This window comes from Gekko japonicus, unplaced genomic scaffold (assembly GCF_001447785.1).
Source record: "Gekko japonicus isolate JY-2015 unplaced genomic scaffold, Gekko_japonicus_V1.1 scaffold608, whole genome shotgun sequence".
Classification (NCBI taxonomy): domain Eukaryota; kingdom Metazoa; phylum Chordata; class Lepidosauria; order Squamata; family Gekkonidae; genus Gekko; species Gekko japonicus.
The window spans coordinates 780,769-795,027 of NW_015162497.1; the positions used below are offsets into that span (position 1 = coordinate 780,769).

Here is a 14,259-nt window from a genome sequence, read left to right on the forward strand (position 1 = left end):
AGTCCTTCATGGCAGAGGAACAGACCATCAGTAGGAACTGTGATATGACAAAGAAAGCGGTCACAGCTGTTTCTGGTGGAAGTCCAATGTAAAAGACAACTGGAATGGCAAGCTAATTGAAATCTAATGTTAGTGATTATTACTTCCTTGGTACTACAGGATGTTCGGTCTTCTACTGTATTAACCTACTTTTCTTATAGCTGATTAAAATGTACAGCAAAGAGAAGGCTTAAGTTCTGAAACTGTATGTACGTGTTTCAGCATAACCGTTATTATTATTATTTTTTAAAGAAATCAGATGTAACCAGTCCTAGAAGCTACTCATTTTATAAGAATTGTGATGATTTAGCATATCTATGATAGGTTTTATGTCCCCCAATTTTTAAACCCAGTTTAACTAAAAACACAACAACACTCAGTTCCAATATGATGCATGATTTACTAAGGCAGTAAAAGTTAAAGCAACTACAACCCAGTGCAGAATCTCAAAGGATATTCCGCATTAAAGTTAATAGGAAATTTGATTAGGCCTCAGTGCTTTATCAACATTTTTGCAACAGTTGTTTGCTCTGTATTGCTTTCTCCAAAAGGCATTGATTGTACTTTATTAGCCCTTTCCTGTTCACAAAAAGGATATAAAAAATGAAAAAGGAAGGAGCCATGATGAGATGCAATCTTAGGCAGATGGCTGAGAGCTGCAAAGCAAATTTTCCTCTGGCAGTAAATGGCAGAGGGAGCCCATGGTGTGTGGCTGTGGAGACAAGGTCCTGTTTGAAATGAACAGATTAATTGGGCACGTAATGATGTATAAAACAGCCCAGGAATACTTAAGGATATGTAATGCAAAATTCAAGCCAATTTAGCATCTATTATATGTTCACAGGAGTGATGGGTGAATATGAGCCAAAAATAGAAGTGCAGTTCCCAGAAATGGTTCCATCTGCAAAAGGAACAACTGTGAGACTGGAGTGCTTTGCACTTGGAAAGTAAGTTTTTGCCTTTCACTTGTTTGGCTGAAGAATAGTTTTGTAAGAAACTGATGTTGTATAAATGTTAAAATATTAGTTATAAACTTGAGTGGGGGAACTCACTCGGTAATCTTGGGCCAGTCTTGTTCTCTGAAGCCTAACTTGCCCGAAAGGATTTCTGTGAGGGGAAAGATGAGATAACCAGTCCTAGGGTTGCAAGCTTCAGGTTGGGAAATTCCTGGAGATTTCGGGGTAGAGCCTGAGAAGGGTGGGATTTGAGGAGGGACCGCAGCAGGGATGTAGTTCCAAAGAGGCCACCCTCCAAAGCAGCCATTTTCTCCAGGGAAACTAATCTCTGTAGTCTGGAAATCAGTTGTAATTCCAATAGACCACCAGGCCCCACCTGGAGACTGGCGGCCCAAGACTGAGCTCCTTAGAGGAAGAGTAGGATATAAATGTGAAGCATATCTATCAGTGTTGCTTTTATCTTTTGCACACCATCCAGTTGTTCCGATTCCATTCCTGTTGACATATTCATACCCCACATACATGTAACTTTGATGGACTGATCACTTTTTCTGTAATCACTTGCTAGACAGATGTCCATAGGATAGGTTACTTTGCTTAGTAATCCTGTCATGTGCTCAGTAAGGAAAGTTATTGATACAATTTGCTGCACAGCGTGATGCATGTCAGGATAAAACACTCCAGTTTGATAGACTGATGAAAAATTGCTGCTGGAAGAAATTTGAAATATATATCTTTACCCGAAAGGAATGGACTTCTGTTCAAATCAAGGAAAGGAAGCCCATACCCCAAGGCCTGAGCTGCCAAGTCTACCAAACCTTTGCTTAGGGAGTGTTTTTGCTTAAATGAAAAAAAAATCAAATTGACTCTAGAAGAGGCAATGGGAGAAAGAAGAGAATCTACGAGGCTGGCCTAGAGAGCATTTAAGAAACTCAGTGTAAAATGGTCTGTGTAGTTGACATGTTTTTCATTATAAAGAAATGCTCTTTCGTTCAGAGCACCACAACCTCACATAACATGCCCTAGGAAATATGGCATTTCAACTGCACTATAGTGGACGAGCTCTGCAAACGTTCTCTGAGGAGATTCTACTGGCAATATGTTTTAAAATGCCCAGATTTGGAGACTGTTAATTGAAGATGCAGATTATGCATCTCAAACCTGTTTTACCTGGGAGATGTTTCTGCCAAGAAATAAAATTCTGGGTATTAATACATCAAGCTTGCAAATAGCCACTTGCCTGGTTCTCTTCCAGACAGTTAGGCAAGGGAAGCATTACCAAAGTTGTGAAAGGGGTTTTTAGTGGGTTTTTTTTTCCATTAGGAGGCAACTTACTGTAATAGGATATGTGGGGGACACACAAACTAGAACATTTGTGTGAGACGAGTACTTTTTGTGTACATTATTGCAATGTTTTATGGCATGTTTAAAGAAAGGCGAGAGAGTGCATGTGGATTTATGTTTATATCTATCTGTAAATATCTGTGTGTGCATTTGTAAAATCCAGCTAAAAAGAATGTCACCCTTATCAGATTGTTTGCCCTTTTGTCCTTGTTGTTGTTGATAAACAGCCCAGTTCCTACAATCAGCTGGAAGAGAGCAGATGGAAAACAAATCCCCAGAAAAGCTCGGAGGCACAAATCAAGCAGTATTCTTGAAATCCCAAACTTTCAACAGGAAGACTCTGGCCTGTATGAGTGTGTGGCTGAAAATGTGAGAGGCAGGAACGTGGCCAGGGGCCAGTTGACGTTTTACGGTATCTAGATTATTTACTCACCTGTTTTTCATTATAGCTGAGGCCAAAAAAGCGGTAAATGCTTTGTTGCATTGTCAATGTTGATTTTTCTTCTGAAATTTTGTCTTGCAAATAGGACTGCTCAGCCAGTGTAATTTTATATAAAACAAAAACCTCTGAGGCAGGCATATTGATTGCGGCTGCAAAGCGAAGGAAGAAATGAAAATGTATGTTGTAGGAAAGAGATCAGTTTGGCAACATGTAAAAAGTGGGCTGTGAAGCAATTGACGTCTCTCTCCTACATCTGGCTGCAAACTGTGTGCACTTGGACTAATTGTATTTGCTTTGGCCTGTGTTTTATTTATATAGCCATTTGCTTCCTTCATTGCTAGAATTTTAATTTCTGGTTAACTTTTGTTATTTGTAACTGCTTCTTGCAGGTTCAGGACAATTTTTTCCCCATTAGTATACACTTCACAGGATACAGGAAAGGAAGGTTTATTTTTATTTTTACTTTGCTGCATTTATACACTGTTTTTCTCCCCAGTGGAGACCCAGAGCACCTTACATAGTTGGGGTTGTGAATCTCCCGGTGGTGGCTGGAGATCTCCTGGGATTACAACTGATCTCCAGGTGGCAGAGATCAGTTCCCCTGGAGAAAATGGCTGCTTTGGAAAGTAGACTAGGCTTACTAAGGTCTGGCGGGGGAATCGTATTTCTTGGCAGGAGCCTTGCTACGGGGACGGCTCCACGCGCTGCACCCGCCGTCGCCAGGATGTGATGCTCCGCATTGCTCTGGCAACGGGGCTGTTTGGAGTCCCGTTGCCAGAGCGACGCGGAGCATCACATCCTGGCGACAGCGGGTGCAGCGTGTGGAGCCGTCCCCGCGGCAAGGCTCCTGCCAAGAAATACGATTCCCCCGCCGGACCTTGGTAAGCCTAAAGTAGACGCTATGGCATCAAACCCCATTGAAGTCCCTCTGCTCCCTAAACCTCATCCCCTCAGGTTTCACTCCCAAAATCTCCCAGTATATCCCAAACCTAGAGCAGGCAATCCTATTGCATAGATCTCTCCTCCATTTTTGACCTTTAAAGTCTTGTTCTCTGAATATACCTTCATGTTTCTGTATTAGTAAGGATTTCCACCACCCATTTCTAATTCACTCCTCTGATATGTTTTCCTCCCCCCATATATAGGCAAATTCCCACATGTAGGATCAACAGGAAGATATTAGAGGCAAACAGCAGTAGGCTGGCTCTTTTGCACGAGAAATAGTGAGCTGTTAACAGAAACATTGGGTAGGCAAGTAGCAAGGGACAAGCTGTTCTGGTATGGGGCAGTATGAAGGCTGTAAAGGGGTCTGTTATTCCTTTCCTCAAAGTGTTCATTAGATTATGTATAGTGGAGGGCTCAGATTCAGCTCCCCCCTCCCTGTTTTTTGTGCTGATGCCTTTAAGGATGAAGTACATGCTGCCCTGACCTCGATAGCTCAGGGTAGCCCAATCTCATCAGATCTTAGAAGCTAAGCAGCCGCCCTGAGCCCTGCTTGATGGGGAAAGGAGCAGGATATAAACTGAATTAATAAAAGCAGAGTCGGCCCTGGCTAGTATTTGGATGGGAGGAAGGAATACCAGGGTCATGATGTGGAGGCAAGCAATGGCAAACCATCTCTGAATATCCCTTGCCTTGAAAAACCCCCATGGAGTCTCCATAAATCAGCTGTGACTTGATGGCATTTTCCACCAACGGGCTGCAGATTTGAAACTGACCTATGGCAGCTCCATGCATGGGGCATTCTAGGCAAGAAACAAGCAGAGGTGGTTTGCCATTGCCTTCATCTGCACAGCAATCACAGTCTTCCTTTGTGGTCTCTCATCTAAGTACTGACCATAGCTGACCTTGCTTAGCTTCCAAGCTCGTGAACAAAGTTAATTTGGACTGTTTGGGCTGCTGTGATGAAAGCTGTAAAACAAGTAATGCAGCCATCCCACACCAGACCCTTTCCATGTAAATCTTCTCATGAACTATTGGGATTCAAGCACAGTGTGAATGTAAACCCTAACAGATTATAGTTCCCGTAATAAATGTGTTATCTAATCCTAAAGTATCACACTTCCTCTCCCTTTGGCATAAATAAGGACTTGGTGTTACAGGTGAACTATCTTAGCAAAACCTGAAACTTCCCGTGCAGTACAGCTGTTCAGTGAACACATAACTTTTTTTTAGGGTTTTATTTTTAAAACAAACAAACAAAAACAGACAGACATACAAAAGACATTTAAAAACCTGGGGGTTCCATTTACATCTTGGTTTTGTCTAGTAAGGTACCTCATACAATGTCTACTTGTAAAATTTATCTTTACCAGCATACATTTTTTGTAAATATTTAGCATTATAATTAAAAATATCAATTGTGGTTTTTCCCAATCCATTATATCAATATTGTTTATTTATTGTAGTCTTCCCGTAAACACATAGCTTTTGAGTGTTGTCTCTGTTTTTCTTGATTGGATTTGAATTTTACATAATTACATTTTACCATATACGGCCTACATTTTTTCATGCCCTCTGGATCTGCTGTCTGTTTACTTTAAAGCCCTTTACATAGTGAGGAACTAGTCAGCGCTTTGAAGAAGCAGACTCTAGTACATGAAGTTTATACGGAATAAAACTATGTTACTCTTTATGGTGCCATAAGAATTGTCTTTATTTTGCTGCATAGGCTACCCCTCTGGAATTAATGAACCTAAAGAAGTGTCTAATGACAAGGGCTGATTTTGCACAAGGAGACTATGTGACTGGCCCATGGTCACCCAGCAAGCTCTCATGGCAGAGTGGGGATTTGAACCTGGGTCTCCCAGATCCTAGTCTGACACTGAGCACAATGCCACACTGGCTCTCAAGGTCATTGTGTTGTGTGTTTGGCAGACAGAAGCAGCTGCAGCATTCATTATTGTTCCCTGAGAATGTACACCAGCTGCATATTGCATCTTGTACTGCAAATCATCTCAAGAGTGCCTGAAGCTTGGACCGAGTCTGTCCACAGGGAATAAAAGTGAAGTGGGAGAGGGCATCCTTGACTTTTGCCCCAGCCCCCGGAATCAGTGAGAGCAGCCCTGAACGTCTAAGCCATCCTGACCATGTGTACTTAAAACAGCATAGTAAGAAGCCACCATTTAGTAATTTACATGTTGATCTTTTGGGGATTTGTTTCTTTTCATTGCTGCCCAGAGGTCATTTCGGGGGGGATCGCAGTTCCCCCGGGTGAGGTACGGGGGGCGGGGCACATGACGAAGCCCCACCCCCTGCTTCCGTCCCTCATTCAGCCAGGAGGAGGCAGGAGAAGAGGGAGGGTAAGTTGCTTCCTCCCTGCCTCTCCCCACCCCTGCCTGCCTTGGGCCAGGGAGGTCCTTTGTGGGGCTTCCTTGCACTCCCGCCGGCCTTGCAGGTCCACCACTGGGCCCCTCATGGGGCTCGGCAGTGGAGCTGCAAGGCCGGCGGCGGTAGCTGGGACCGTTGGGGGCGGGGGTGTGTGGCCTTATGACACACTTCCGGTGATGTCAGGGGGTGTGGCATGTGCTAATGAGTTCTGCTAATGAGTCCCCCTAGCTCTTTTTCTACGAAACGACCCCTGTTGCTGCCCATACAGGTTAATGCAGTAATACAGCCACCCACCTTGGGCTTTTGAGCAAGAGACTACAGTACCTCTAGCCTGGAGAATCTTAGCAGATTCACTTCCTCCCCTTCTTGGAGACACTACAAAGAAGTTGCACAAGTAAGATTGGGAAGCTGATACCCAGTTTGCACTGGGGCTCTAGGTGCCCAACTCTATCCTTTGTTAAAGGCAAGAAAAACTTGTAGACTTTGGAGGCACAGCATAAAACTTGAAACTTGACTGTCTCCACAAGGCACAAGACCTGTTCGTCATGAACTTTGGAAGGGTAGATGTCATGCTATTGAGCCTGCAGGATTGTACGTGCTCCACCTCTTTCCTGAAGGTTCTTCTTCGAAGTTGTCCAATTCACAGCTGTGTCCCTGGTAAATAAGTGAAATCCAGGTGGTTGATCCATGGGTAGGTTTTTAATCTAAGAGGTCTATTTTCCAAAAACAGAGTAAATTTTTTTAAAAGATTTCATAACAACAAGAAAGTTCAGATAATTGGGAACAAACTATAAGCAAGCAGAATGATATAGAGTACTAGAAAAACAAAAGACAAGTAGTTGGCTAGACAGAGTTACAATTACTTAGGATCCTTCTCCGTACAGATAGATTCAGAGTGCCTCTCCTTTCTCAGAAAGTTTACTAAAGCTTACACAAGGATTTGCTGGAGACCTGACAAAGGGTTATACCCCAGGTTTCCCTATCCCTCTAGTTTTAGATTTCACTTCCTGGTCCAATCAGAATATGGTGTACAGCTTCAAAATTCTCCTCCAAGATTATTTCTGACTAATAATTTCAATCATTAAAGGTCACCAGCCTTCATTTCTCCTGTGGTCCAGGAGTGGGACAGTCCTTCCTCTTGGGATTAGGCTCCTCCTCCTAAAGCAGGGTCGGTCTCATTAAGTGGTCCAGCTGGGGGAGGGGCCTATCCCTTGGGGCTGTCCCAGTCTTACTGGCCCTGCCGTGCAAGCAGAATGGAACTCATCTGGCTCCAAGAGCAAACGATCCAGCAAAGAACTCCCGGTGGACCTTTCGGACTGCAATCGACAGCAAACAGTAAACTGGGGGAGACTCCTTGTTCAAGCCATGGTTGGTGGCATACAAGGTGGGCTGGCAGCACTGGGAGATCCCCGGTAGCCATGGCCCTACCACAGACCCCCACAGGACTCTCCCCCTTTGAGCTGGAGAGTCCACCTCCCTTCTATAACAGGACCGTGGAGCGGGGAGCCTGTGAAGGTGCCCAGGGCCGAGCTGACAATCCAGTGCAGTCCCTGGGTGCGGAGAACCTGGCATAGCGAGAAGGCACGGCCGGGAAAACAACCCCACAGACCCATGGTAAGCACCTGATGGTCTCTGAGGACAACGTGCGGCCTTTGGGGGAGGCGGAAGCAGGGAGCCCACCCCCACTGAATGGAAAACCTTTGGGAACCAGCAGCTGGGTGAGGGGATAGAGACCTTCTCCCCTGAATTAAGCAATAATGTCCTGGGGTCCATCCAAGCAGAAACGGACAGAGGCAGATCACCCGTGGGTTTTTTCCTGAGGCCCTGCAATCCCCATTGCTGGTCCTGGGATGGCAACCCCGTAGTATAGGGCAGACAAAGCTACAAATGGAGAAAGAGATGGGGTGGGGGAATAATGGTAGCAGCCATTTTATTAGTTCCACTCCTCATAGCAAGTTTCTCTTTCACTTTACCCCAGGTTCCCAATATCTCAAAATGGAGAACAGACCTGGCCCATCTAGCTCACAGAGACAGGGGAGACAGGGCAGTGATTTCAAATTCCCCAGACAATCTGTCTCTTTGTCTACGCAAGAGTCTTTGGACACAGACTTAACAGGGGAAGATGCTAAATCCAACCTTCTGCAGTGGTTAAAGCTGGAGTTGAGGAAGGAATTTAGGGAGATGATACAGGAAGCTAAAGAGTCTGGTATTACAAGGCCAGCCCCAATAAGAGTCAGACAACCAAAAAAATCTCATGCAAAAAAGATATGCATCCAGCAGTGCCTCCTGTTCACCTCTTAGACCAAAAAAGGACGGACAGGAACATTCTTCTATGTAGTCCTCTGTTGGACTTCTAACGGGGAGACTCTGAATCCTCTATGGCATCATCTGACAAGGAGGAGGGACAACTGCCTGAGGAAGAGGAAGAAGTGGTTCCTACCAAACAGACTAGACTCTTACCACAAGAGCCTGCTCCCCAAGGTTCTGAGGACCTTAGAACTAACACCAAAGTCTAAGGAGAAGGATGACCCAGCATCCCAATCGGGATCAGGAAAATTGATGCCCAAATTTTCAGTGACACAAACTTGCCTCCCACTCCCAGAAACCTTTTACAGCATCATGAAAGTGGAATGGGAACACCCTATGAGACCCAAGGCCAATAACCAAGTTTTTCCCCAAGTTTTACTCTCTTATTCCAGAAGCCACCAAGAGAATCAAGCTACCGGTAGTGGATGATCCAGTCACTAGCTTGGCCTCTAATTCTGTCCCTCCTATGGAAGCAGATGGTTTGCCTAAGGATCAATACAATAGGACTTCAAAGCTTCCTTTTGCTCGCTGAGGGCATCCACAGCCAATTCTATGTTTGTAAGAGCTGCTTATGCGGTGGCATTGGACCTGGCTTCTGCAGAAAGTACTACTCCTAAGGAATTTAAAGAAGAACTGAAGAAGATAGGTCTAGCGACAGCGTTTGCAACAGATGCCACCCTCAGTGCCATACAACAGTCAGCAAGGGCCATGGCATGCAGTGTAGCAGCTAGAAGGCATAACTGGCTTAGAAATTGGGACTTGGACTCGTTGGCCCAGACCAAGGTGGCAGCAGTCCCATTCAAAGGTGTCAACCTCTTCAGAGAAGGGTTAGACAAATACCTAATAGAAAACAAGGATAAAAAGAAGGTCCTGTCATCAAAAAAGGACTTTAAAACCCAAAAAAGGTACCAGTCCTTTCGATACACCAAGAAAGCAAATCATCCAAGCTATACCAGATCATCGAAGTGGACATGGCAAAGCAGAGCACGTGACAACAAGCCCTCCTTTACTTGTAAAAGCGACCAAGGGACCAGAAACAACAAGAAGGGAATCCCAGCCTGACTATGCCAATGCAGCACAAACCGGGGGATAGGAGGCCACCTACAATTCTTTGCACATCGTTGGTGGGGGACAGTGAGCAACCAATGGGTATTGGAAACGATGTCCAACGGTTATTCTCTAGAATTCAACAGCATTCCTCGCAGACATCTTCTACAGATTTCACAAAATCAATCAGAGAAAAAACTGGTTGTGGGGGAGTTCACGGCTTGGAGACGACTGGGACAGTCCCAGGGGATAGGACTCTCCCCCAGCTGGATCAATCAACAAGACCGACCCTGCTTTAGGAGGAGAAACCTAATTCCAAGAAGAAGGACTGTCCCACTCCTGGACCACTGAGAAAGGAAGCTTCATGGTAAATGAATACAAATCTGCCATTCTGGAACATAGCTTAGGACCTTAGTGCACACTTCAAACATAACAACATATGAGCCCTGCTGGATCAGAACAATAGTCCATCTAGTCCAGCATCCACCAGTTCCTCTGGATGGCCAACAATAGGGCATAGAGGCTTAGGCCTTCCCCTGTTGTTGCCTCCTGTTTCTGGAATTCAAAGGCTTAGTATCTCTGAATATGGAGAGGCTAGTAGCCATTGATAGACTTATCCTCCAGGAATCTATCTAATCCCCTTTTAAAACTGTTTATCCCTGTGGCCATCACTACATCCTCTGGCAGCAGATTCCACATTTTAAACACTGTCTGCGTAAAGTAGTGTTTCCTTTTTTCCATTCTGAAACTACTGCCCATCAGTTTCATTAGATTCCCTTAAGTTCTTGTATTTTGGAAGAGGAAGAAAAAAATATCTTTGTTAACTCTCTCCACCCCAAGCATTATTTTATAAACCTCTATCATGCCCCCCCCTAGTTGTCTCTTTTCTAAATGGAAAAGTCCTGAACTCTTCAGCCTTTCCTCATAGGGAAGGTGCTCCAACCTTCTAATCATCTTAGTTATCCTCCTCAGTACTTTTTCCAGCACTGCAATGTCCTTTTGGAGATGCGGTGACCGGAATTGTACACAATATTCCAAATGAGGCTGCACCATAGACCTATACAAAGGCATCTCAATATTGGCTGTTTTATTCTCAATCCCTTTCCTAATAATCCCTAACACAGAGTTTGCCTTTTTCACCACTGCAACACACTGGGTTGACACTTTCATTGAACTATCCACTATGACCCCAAGATCTTTTCCCCTCTAGTCTCAGCAAGTTCAGACCCCATTAGCCTATATTTGAAATTGGGATTTTTTGTCCCATTGTGCATCACCTTACATTTACCAGCACTGAACTTCTTTTGTCATATTGTTGCCCACTCACACAGTTTGTGGAGGTCCTCTTGGAGCTCTTCACAGTCAGCCTTGGTTTTCACCATCCTGAATAATTTTTGTCATCTGCAAACTTGGCCATTACACTACTCATCCCTAGTTCCAGATCATTTATGAATAAATTAAATTGTACCAGCCCCAAGACTGATCCTTGTGGGACCCTACTGCTTACTTCCCTCCATTGTAAAAACTGTCCATTGATCCCTACTCTTTGCTTCCTGTCATTTAACCAGTTTTTAATCCATAAAAGTACCCATTCTTTTATCCCATGACTGCTAAGTTTACTGAGGAGTCTTTGGTGAGGTACCTTGTCAAAAGCCTTTTGAAAGCGCAGGAATATAATGTCGACCAGGTCACCATTTTCTACATGTTCGTTAATTTTCTCAAAGAACTCCAAAAAGTTGGTGAGGCAAGACTTCTCTTTGCAGAAGCCATGCTGATTTTCCCTCAGCAGCCTTTGTCCCTCTATGTGCCTAACAATTTTGTTTTTTGATTACAGTTCCTACTAATTTGCCTAGGACTGATGCTGACTGACTGGCCTGTAATTTTCTGGTTCCCCTCTTGATTCCTTTTTTAAAAACAGTGTCACATTTGCTACTTTCCAGTCTTCTGGTACAGTGGCTGAATTTAGTGAAAGGTTACATATACAGGTTAGTAGATCAACTATGTCACATCTGAGCTCCTTAAGAACTCTTGGATTGATGCCATCAGGAGCTGGAGACTTATCGGTTATTAATTTTCCTAGTAGGTCCAGAACCTCATCTCTGGTCACCTTAGTTTCTTTATACTCTCTTCATGAAAATAGAGGCTATGGCATGCCCCACACTTTCCACAGTGAACACGGAAGAAAAACAGTTGTTGAGCTTCTCTACCATCTCCCTATCTTCCTTTAGCAATCCCTTTATTCCTTTGTCATCCTTTGTCTTTATGCTTTTAGTAACCCATTCCTCAAAATCTGTTTTTGCATGCTAATTATTGACTCTCTTTTTTTTGCCAGAGCCTGTGGTCCGTCCTGTTCAAATCAATGGGACAGACCTTCCACTTTTTAAAAGAAGCTTCTTTACTTTTTATAGTTTCTTTGATTTGTGTTGTTAACTACACAGGCCTTCTTTTAGACTTGGCAGTGGCTTTCCTAATCTGTGGAATGCATTCTATTTGGCCTTCCTTTAATGTAGTTTAGCTTCCAAGCATCCTCTAGATATTTGACTCTTTTCTGTTTCCCCTTCAGCTTTCTTTTTACTATTCCCTTATTATCATTTTTGTAAAGTTCCCTCTTTTGAAATCAAATGTTGCAGTTTTGGACATTAGAGGTAACTTTCCATTGATTTGAATGCTGAACTTAATAGCATTGTGGTCACTTTTCCCAACTGGTATAACAACCTCTACCTCTCTCACAAGGTATTGATACCCAGTCAGAACCAAGTCTAAGATCACTACCCCTCTGGTCGGCTCTGTGACCAACTATACCAGTACACAGTCATGTCTAGGAATCTAATTTCTACAGCATGACTTGAGCACATGTTTACCCAGTCAGTTTGAGGGTAGTTGAAGTCTCCCAGTATAAAAACTTATCTGCTTTAGTCACCTCCCTTATTTTCTTCTCCATTTGATCAGGTGGACAATACTACACCCCTACTTTTACGTAATCCTTAGTGTCCAGTAGTTCTACCCATATTGATTCTGTTGTGGAGTTCGTTCCCCTGATGTTTTCTAGCTTATTTGATTCTGTGCCCTCTTTGATGTACAACACAATAACAACAACCCATCCCTCCCTATCCTGCCTATAGAGCTTATGCTCAAGAATGACTTTATCCCATTGGTTCTCCCCATTCCACTATGTTTCTGAGATGCCTACTATATCTAAATTGTCACTGAACACCAAGGACTACAGCTCTCCCGTCTCGGCAAGGACACTTCTAGCACTGCCATATAGACACCTATAATGTGTTTCCCTCTCTATTAATCCTCACCTCCCTCAGCCCCTTGGTTGCCAAACATGGCCCTCACTCCCAAGTTCTATTACACTCCTATCAATATTACCCTGAGTATTTATGCAATCATCCCTTTGGATTGACTTGTCCTGAACTGGAGGCTCCCCAGTTCCTGTTGGCTTTCCCCTCGGGATTAGTCCCTTCTAAGGCAATTACATCCATCCTCCTCAGACTGATGCCCTCTGACCTTGAGACTCTCACTCTCCACAAGAACAGAAGAGCTGCCAGCACAGGAGTGGGACTGTTCTGGTAAGTAGCTGAGGGTCTCTTCCCCAAAACTCTCTCTGCCTCAGTTTCTCCAGGTTTGCAACCCTAGCTTCAAGGGAGTGAACCTGCTCCCTGAGAGCCACGAGTTCCATGCAAGAAGCACACACCCATGATTTCCACCCAGTGGGTCGATAATCGTACACGTGGCACTCTCTGCAAAACACTGGATAGCCCCCACTCCACTGCTGGCTTTCTACCTTCATAATTGGTCAGTGATTTAAAGGTATCTAGAGTGATGCAGGGTCCTCAGGCTTGATCCTCAGGTCAAGAGCCCTTTGACTCTCACCCTCATGCCTCTGCCTAGGAGGAACCTTACAATTTAGAGGCCCACAGCCCCCACCTCCCAGCAGCAACAGCAAAGGATGGGGCCTGCAGTCAGCCCCAGGCAAACTGTCCTTGCTCAGTGATCAGCAGACCAGACAAAAAAAACCAAAGGACCCAGACAAAAGCACCACTTTCCAGCAGGCGTCAAGCACCCACTCACCCTCAGACTCTGTCCTCTCATAAAGCAGCCTCAGTCAATGCTCCCCAGAAATTTAGCAGTTTAGGAATGGCAAAAAACCACTCAGCTTCCCAGCAGCTCTCTCCTGGGTTCTTTCTCCCAGCCCAGCTGTCTCAGTTCTGCCTCTGCCTCAGACAAGCCTGTGTTATTCTAAAACCATATTGATGCATCCATAACAACTGGTGCCTCTACACAGGGCCGGCTCACCCACTAGGCGAACTAGGCATTTGCCTAGAGCGCCGGGCCCTGGATGGGGTGCCGAACTGTGCCTCCCCCCCGCCAAAAGCCTGCGTGCTATTGCTGCTCCCAGCCACGGGGCATGGGGGGGCGCGAAAGGGGAGTGCAAGGCCGCCTCACCTTCCCCCTCCGCCCGGGGTCGGCTTTTGTAAATCCAAATGTGGGGTGTTTTGGTTTGGGTGCCCGGAAACCTCGCCGCCGCCTCCTCGCTCGCCTAAAGGGGGAGAGAAGTAGGACTTCCTTCTCTCCAGGCTCTGCCTGGAGGTTGGCAACCCCATAATTGGGTGTGTGGGGGCGCCAGAAGGTAGCCCCGCCTAGGGTGCAAAAAAAACTTGGGCCAGCCCTGCCTCTACAGCTTCTTTTAGAAAACTACCAATGACTTATGAGATTTTTAAAAAACTTCAGAGCACCAAGAGATAGAGAAGAGGAAACACATTGCCGTGGGATTGTTTTTAAAAAGGA

At 44.8% G+C, this 14,259-nt stretch overlaps 1 protein-coding gene across 1 annotated transcript in view; it reads left to right on the top strand.

Annotated features, from left to right (window-relative positions):
- Positions 1 to 14,259, top strand: part of LOC107106002 (contactin-4-like) — a gene marked incomplete at its 3' end in the record, with an annotated part of 340,090 nt that overhangs the window by 162,813 nt on the left and 163,018 nt on the right. Inside the window, exons 7-8 of the mRNA XM_015406077.1 lie at positions 884 to 986; positions 2,567 to 2,751. Coding sequence (XP_015261563.1) covers positions 884 to 986; positions 2,567 to 2,751 — 288 coding nt within the window. The remainder of the gene's footprint in view (positions 1 to 883; positions 987 to 2,566; positions 2,752 to 14,259) is intronic.